The sequence below is a fragment of the Anopheles aquasalis genome, chromosome 3 (assembly GCF_943734665.1).
Source record: "Anopheles aquasalis chromosome 3, idAnoAquaMG_Q_19, whole genome shotgun sequence".
Classification (NCBI taxonomy): domain Eukaryota; kingdom Metazoa; phylum Arthropoda; class Insecta; order Diptera; family Culicidae; genus Anopheles; species Anopheles aquasalis.
The window spans coordinates 2,044,459-2,052,500 of NC_064878.1; the positions used below are offsets into that span (position 1 = coordinate 2,044,459).

Below are 8,042 nucleotides of genomic sequence, written 5' to 3' on the forward strand. Positions count from 1 at the left end.
TTTCAAAAAATTCCGGTTATACCGTGACCACGTGTTGCCCAAAACGTCCGTTGGAATAAGCGAAATGCTCTAAACGGTTTCCAACGGAATACGTTAGTGCCGACTGTTGAAGATTGTGCTGAGCTGGAAAGTGATCATTGAAGAGTGAAATTTTACGATTCCGGTGGAAGAAAGTGATGCACCGTTTACTAGTGGCCGGCGTTGATTCATTCAGAAAATCCAAACCGAGTAGCCCGGCCCCGAAAGCCACAAGAAAGTGTTGTCCATAGCGTGTGTGGTGTTGTTGTGATCGAGGAGAAATACTTGCGATCGGTTGGCAGAGAGAGAGAGAGAGAGAGAGAAGAAAGGTTATAAAATACGAAGACAGAAAAAGGTAACAGCCACTTTTCCACACACAAAAAAAAACTGCCGACCGCCTGTCCTTTGGCTGTAGGTGATTTATGTGACAAGTGAAGTCTTTACGATTACGGCCACAGACACAGGCGTTGTGGCCTGAACGCATAATCTATTAGCTTTAACGTAACGACTTTCGAAAATTCGGTTTGCCAAAATGAAGCTGCAAGTTGGCGGAATAGAAGACACCTGTGCGAAGATAAATTCAACGAGACATCAAGCGTGATAAGATGCGGATAAGCGTGCATCATGGAGCGCTTACCATACACCAGAACCATTTTATGTAATGGTCCGAGATGACACCATTTGTGGGACATAATGTACCTTGGCACAATTGGTGCACAAAGCCCGCAACATTACCTCATGCCTCACCAACAACCGGCGTAGCAACCCGGGGGCCGCCCTCCTCATTACAAGGGAAACTGTCACAAAAGCGTGTCTAATAGTGCTTCCCGGAGACTGGTTTCGGTAAGCGGTTTGTGCACTGGAGAGGGCCTCCGGGACAGCTATTATCGAGTGGGAGCTGGAGCAGGATGCTCCGGTGCTCCATAAATGGAGTATGACAAAGTGGCTTACCAGATGATGTCCTCTACTTGCCGCTCCGCTTTTTTATGATGTGCTCACATTACCGTTCTTACGAACACCATCGGTCGGTCGGTTGGTTGTCGATCTTTAGGTCAACTATATGCTTTACCTCGCTGACATTTTGCTCACGATCGCGAGTGTGATCGCGGTGAGTTGCGCATGAAAGTGGAAGCTCACCATCCACGCATTTCGCTTCCAAATTGTTCCGTTGACCAGGACAACTGGCGCGAGTGGTGCCGAGAGTTCGGTGGCATGTCATGGTTGGCTGATCGAGAGGGTGGGTGGGTTGGATCCTAAAATCAGATTCACTCTCAATGGCGATTGTCTTCTGACTGGCTAACAACCTGACGTACGCGGCCCAAGAAACAGCAAGAAGTGGTGGAAGTGCGACAGCGTCCCGACGGAACACCACGGCTGTTGCTTCCTCCAAGCGTGCCAATGTAGGTTACCAGCTTGGCGTGAAGGAAGGCATCTGAGGCAACGGTTGCGCCAGCGAACGGTACCGTACCTGCCGACTGGTGACTGGTGGTGACTGGTGCTGCTGCTGCTGTTGCACACCCAACGCGTGAGGGTGCCACCTCGAAGCGAGTCTTACGCGAGAATCCTTCGAGCGTGACGATCGTGTTCGTGTGTGTTGGGACGATCAGAGAAAGCAAGAGTAGCACGCGGGCACGACGGTGTCTTGGCAGCCTCTTCTTTGTCCAGCTCCGGCCGTTTCGTGCGCGGTGCGCCTCAAACAATTGCGATCCGACGGCTGTCAGAGTTTGATGGCGATGCATCAAAAATGAACAAAAAAAAACCCTCTACGCTACGCGGCCACGCACGGCAGGGTCTGTTTTGCAATCCGTGGTATAGCTTTGCCACAGCATAAGAGTCACCACCGTCTGCCATTGGCCAACATTTGATCAAGAACGTTCTATCGAAGGCATTGGCCATCTACATTTGTAACCATGACAAGCGGGGACACTTTGCGAAATTGATATGAGTCCGATAAGCCCCGGAATCCATTGAGCTCGTGGTGTAGACCACAGCCTCCAACGGCACGATCGACTGATCGACGATGAATTACTTCCAAGTGTAAGAACCTTTCGGAAGCATGGTCCATTGCACAGCTTCTTTCACAGAAACATAAATTCAGTTACCAGCACGCCGGTCAGCCTCTCCTGAGCCACCATTGCATAACGAATCGCTTACAAACTGCTTACTGCATCCAACTCGCCCTGACCGCGCGGGGCCAACAATGAGACGCGACGCTGGTGAATGGAAAGGGGAAGCGAAGCAACAAATCTGCTTCTCCTTCATTGCCCGCGACCTTGGTCAACATGCGGGTTCCGTAGAATGATTCCAGCGCGCGCGGTCTTGGTTTGGCGTCAAGGCCATCGCTTCCGAGTCGCAGTCTGGGTCTGATCATGATTCAACGAGCTACGAAACAGCGACGTGTGTTGTCCGTCCGTGGACAATTATGCAGAACTAAATGCCGTTACGTAAGCGAGTGGTGGTCAGTTGAAAATTGGTGACCCCAGGACCGGACCACCCAGGGAAAGGGCAGCATCAATTCGTCATTCCTCCTCGGTTATGGTCTCTCCGTGACGGGGTGTTGCATCGCGCGGAACGCCGGCACCAACTTGTTTGCTCAAACCAACTACATTTTCTCCCCTTTTTTTTCTCTTTCTCGGATTTTCCCTCAACAAGAAAGACAAACGCGCGCCCGGGTGTGTATAGAAGGAAAAGGATAAAGATGATTTCTGAATTTTGATTTGCAAGAGCAAGCTTATACGACTATCACTGGAAGGAGAAGAGCTCATGATGTCACCGAGGCGTTCCTTAACCGCCAGCAAGACTCTTCTTACGTTTCTAGTGCTGTTGGCGTTCAGCATCGTCATCGTCGCGGGGCAGCGTGACAGTGTGTGTCCTCCGCAGGATATTATCCTTCCGTGCAGATGCTCACAGCGTGGCAGCGAAGTGCAGATATGGTAAGACAGAGGGGGATACTATCCTGCCAGACAGGCCAGCTTAACCCATCCCATTCCTATCCACAGGTGCTCCCATAGTGATTTGCCGCGGGTGCTGATGGGGCTAAAAGCTGTATCCAAGTCCATAAATCGACCGATCGATGAGCTGATTTTGGAGAACAACTTTCTTCCATCACTCCCGGGACGTACCTTTGCCCCGCTGAACGTCCTTCGGCTTATGTTGCGTCATAATGGCCTCGAGAGGCTATCGAGCGGTTGGCTGAACGATGTAGACAGCAGCCTGGTAGAGATTTTCATAGTGGAACGAAGCTTGCGCAGCATCCCGGTGGACAGTTTGAGTGGATTGCGCAAACTGGAGGCGGTCACCATCCAGAGCGAGCATCTGAAGCGTTTGCCGGACTTTTCCGGCCTTGCGAAGCTGCGTTACATCAACGTGCAGAGTGGATCGTTGATCGAGCTAGCGTCACCGTACTTCCGTGGTCTTGTTTCCTTGGAAACGGTGCACGTGACAGGTAGTGCGAGCTTGACACGTCTGGAAGCGGGTCTTTTCAACGATCTACCCAAGCTAACGCTCATCGATCTCTCGGAGAATGGCATCAGTTGGGTGCATTTGCGAACGTTCGTGGGATTGCCGTCGCTTAAGACGATGCAACTGAGTGGAAACAAGATCACCGATGCGGGAATGATTGGGCGGGCGATCAAGGATCTGCACACGCTGCAGATCCTGAAGCTCGATCGCAACATGATATCGAAGCTAAGCGAAGGCAGCTTCGTCGATCTGCCCTCGCTCAAGGAGCTGTACCTGAATGACAATGGCATCACGGAGATTTTCCACGGTGCGTTCCACCGGACACCGAGCCTAAAGCTGGTGCACCTCGAAAACAACTATCTGCGCCGCGTGCATCCGGAATCGTTCCTGCAGGCATCGGGCAGTGGTGTGGAAATGATGCATCTGCAACAGAACGAGATTGGCCGGGTGGAGGAGCTCCGTTCCCTGTTGGATGCGTTGCCAATGCTTCGCTTTTTGGATCTAAGCTACAATAAACTGGAAGCGATACCATTCGGTGCACTGCGCGGTCATGGCACGCTGGAGCAGCTGTACCTGAACCAGAACCGGATACGGATGATCGAGCGCGATGCATTCATGGCGATGCCCGGATTGCGTGAGCTGCGGCTACAAAACAACTCACTCAGTGATCAACTACCGATGCCCTTTTGGAATCTGCCCGGTTTAAAAGGGATCGACATTTCGTACAACAACTTCCGCAGGATGGATCCGAGCCTGTTGGTCGGTGTGCCATCACTCCGTCGACTAGACATCAGTGGCAATGCGCTCTCCGCTATCGAACCGAGCGCTTTTGGGAACACGCCCATGCTGGAAACGGTCAACATTTCTTTCAACGAGCTAACGCACATCCATCCGGGTACGTTCCGGGATCTGCACCACATGTTTGAGCTGGATGCGGGTGATAATCGGCTGCAGGAGTTCATTCCCGGGTTACCGCTGGCCGTCGAGCGGATTAACTTACAGCGCAACAAGATCTCTGCACTGCCGCAACCATCCTCGGGATCCAAGCTGTGGGATCTTCCGAATCTGCGCATGCTGGATGTCAGTGGCAATGAGCTGACGAGACTCCCGAGGGCCGTGTTCAATCCAGCACCTCAACTACGAGTTCTTAGCTTGGCTCGCAATCAGCTTCAATCGATCGATGATGGCAGTCTAAGCGGGCTGACGCGGTTGGAGGTTTTGAACTTGCAGGACAATCGGGTCCTTGCGCTACACGAACGGTGCTTCAGTCCGCTCGAGAACCTGCGTGAACTTAATCTTCAGGGCAACCGGATCGAGGTGCTCGTTGATAATCTGCTCGATGGAAACGCTCTGCTGGAGCAGTTTGATGCCTCGCGCAACAGCATCGTGGAGATCTCGTCGAAAGCGTTCCGCAACAGCCGCTCCCTGCAGACCCTCGATCTGTCTTCGAACCAGCTGCGTGAACTACCGGAATCCTTGTCTGGGTTGGCGGAGCTACGATCGCTTGATCTAAGCTACAACCAGCTCACGGAACTGTCGCCCAACTTGCTCGTCTCGTGGCGCAATCTCGAAGAGCTGAAGGCGTCGAACAACAAAGTGAATCAGCTGCACCAGGGTTCCCTTCGGAATCTGCCGCTATTGCAGTACTTTGATCTGTCGAGCAACGAACTGACTCAACTGGAGCATGGCTCTCTTCGGAATCTCCCCGAGCTTCAAGAACTCGTGCTGGCCGATAACAGAATAAGCGAGCTGAAGGAGCGCGTCTTTGAGGATCTTCCTAATTTACAGGTAAGGTGATGGACAGGCAATTGTGGGTTCTTTAATTCAGTCTCATCATCTTCCTTTCGCAGGCCGTTCATCTGCAGCAGAACAAACTCCGCTACATCTCACCGTACAGCTTCTATCGATCACCCTCGATCGTATACCTCAACCTGTCGGCCAATCAGTTCCGCAGTCTGGACAATGTTGGACTGCGAAGCATTCGCAATCTGGAGGTGCTGGATCTGACCGCGAACGGTATCCGTAAGATCACACCGGCACCGTTCCGTGGGCTCGATTGGCTCGTGGAGCTTAAACTGGACGGGAACAATATTTGCGCGATCCAGGGAGAACCGTTCGCTTCGATGCCACGGCTAAGGGTGCTAAGTATGCGCAACAATCGAATGTCACGCGTTCCCGAGCCAATCTTCCGTAGTCTGCGTACCAACATTGCCATTTTTGATGTCGATGGTGAGTGGCGAGCATCATGCGGGATGGTGGAAGTGATCTTTTGCCTCATGAGAATCGTTCTTTGCTTTTCATTTAGGAAATCCATTGAGCTGTGGGTGCGATATGCTCTGGTACATGGCCTGGCTACAGGAGACTCGAAGTAACGTGTATCCGGGACCCCGTTGTCGGGATGGTAAGATGCTGATGGAGGTGCAGCTGTCTCGGACCGAGTGCCAGAAGACGGCACAACGAACGATACCGGGCGGTGCTGGCGGAGGACCGGGTACTAATGTGCCACCTCCGTTGACAAACGATCATGGCGATGTGTTTGTACGTGCCCTGGACTACGATGAATGCGGATCCGAGAATTATGAGATGCCACCGGGACCGCCTTACCACCGGCCAAGCTCTCCCGCGGACAGCGATTATTTCTTCGATCAGTACGTGGATCAACCGAACGAAGGACAGCATAATAATGGGACGCCAGCGAGTGAAGATCGGCCGGTGGCGCCCGGAGGACAGAACTACAGCTCCAACTTTGTCGATTTCAACAACAACAAATTCAACCAACTGTATAGACCACTACCACCGGGTGGGCCACCGGGTGGACCGGGAGTGTTACCACAGGACATACCGGACACCTCGTCACCGTTTACCTTCTTCGGACTTCCGATTCCCAGCTTGAACATTGGCAAAATGTTTGGTGGCTCGGGACGGAACGTGAACAATCGAGCATCCGGAGGGCCCGTGGTATCCCCGGTACGTGGTAAGGGCCGAGTGCAGGTGTACAAACAAGGTGAACCGGAACAGAGCATCATCTATCGGAATGATGGTGGAGGGAAAACGGAATCCATTTCCGTGAACACGCCGTCGGATTCGCTGGAAAAGAATCCCGGAGCTTCGACGAACGAGAACAATCTCTTCTATCGGCCCTTCTTCCAGACCTCCTATCGACCGGCTGCTCCACCAGCAGGGCCACCACCAGCAGGATCTCCACCACAGGTGCAACAGGGAGGCTTTACACCGATGTTACCCGGGGCTATCGGTGGCTTTACTCCCATCACCGATCCTACGCTCAAAGTGATCAATCAGAACTACACCGATCCATCGGTGGGGCCAGGTGGCAGCAGTGGTGGTCGTGGCTGGCCAACGGAGTACAACGAACGGGTACCGTTAGTAACTGAACCGACTCGCTATCTCCAGCAGAACAAATTCACGGCCACGATCAAACCATCGCACAACAGTGCGCCATACTTTGTCGATGGCATTACGCACCATTTGCCCGAGAAGAGTGAACCGGTTGGTAGTGTTCCTGCAACGAATTCTACTAATTCGCATGCCGAGGTCACGGATAAGTCGACAGCGAACGGTGCCGGTGAATCGTCTAGGAACTCTGAAATGGCAGAAGATGATGGGGACGATGAGGAGGATGAGCAGGGAGAAGAGGATGAGGGGGATGAGGAAGGTGAGGAAGTCCACAGTGAGCAAGGAGCAGGAGCAGCGGTTGATGTGACAACGAGGCTGTCCATAGAATTGGCCACACCAACGATAGGACCAACGGGATCCCCGGGAGGTTCAGTGTTCAATCACGCCTACACTACCCCCATGCCAACGATTCGCGATCTAGCGCGAACACCTGGTCGCGATGGATTTTATGATGGCAATACACCAACCTCCTTATCGGCATTGATTGCACCGGCTGCTGGTTCTGGTTCACCGCGTTCACCACCCGGCAAATCCACGATCGAGAAGGTACCAGCACCGGTCGCATCGACGGTGACACCTTACTTCCCGAATCCAGCGGGTGGTACACCACCGCGATTGATACCGGCCAGCGATTCAGGCGCTCACTATGGATCACCCAACATCATCGATCTTTCACCCACCAGCCACCACCATCATCACCATACGCAGCAAGAGGACAGCGTGAATGAGATCCGTAAGCGCGAGGACATGGACTGGTACTTTGCGAATTACAACCACACCCAGCACTACGACTTTGATGAGCTCGAGCTGAATAGCTATCGAAGCACCAGCGTAAGGATGTGGCCATCCACGATAAACGTAAGCATTGGGCTGCTGCTTTGGATGCTGGTCACAGTACGAATCGTTTAACGATACCTGGGGGCTAAGCTAGTGGGATAGACGTGACGGGAAGAGAGGGAGCGAGTGCGAGAGCTAGGTTTTGCCAAAGGAAGCAACATCACGGGAAGGTGTGGTGGTGATCACTCCGAGAATGGGGGGATAGTATTTGTTTTTTTTCTGTTATCTTATAGATTTATAGCTAAGGAGTAAGAAGAGTAAGAAATACATTTCGATCGTTTGATCAATAACGCTACCGTTCGTTCTGTGTA

General features: G+C 52.6%; 2 protein-coding genes across 2 annotated transcripts in view; one reads left to right on the plus strand and one right to left on the minus strand.

Moving 5' to 3' along the window:
* The first annotated feature begins 250 nt into the window (after nucleotides 1–250).
* Nucleotides 251–7,803, plus strand: LOC126575301 (protein artichoke). The gene is made up of 5 exons (XM_050235930.1): nucleotides 251–373; nucleotides 2,671–2,951; nucleotides 3,018–5,268; nucleotides 5,331–5,709; nucleotides 5,786–7,803. Exons 2-5 carry the CDS (start codon nucleotides 2,782–2,784, stop codon nucleotides 7,801–7,803), a joined length of 4,818 nt encoding a protein of 1,605 aa, XP_050091887.1. The 5' UTR covers nucleotides 251–373; nucleotides 2,671–2,781.
* A 203-nt stretch (nucleotides 7,804–8,006) lies between these two features.
* Nucleotides 8,007–8,042, minus strand: part of LOC126574914 (39S ribosomal protein L15, mitochondrial) — a 1,092-nt gene continuing 1,056 nt past the window's right edge. The window contains exon 2 of the mRNA XM_050235327.1: nucleotides 8,007–8,042. This exon is cut by the window's right edge and continues 804 nt beyond it. The gene's annotated coding sequence lies outside the window, so the exon portion shown is untranslated.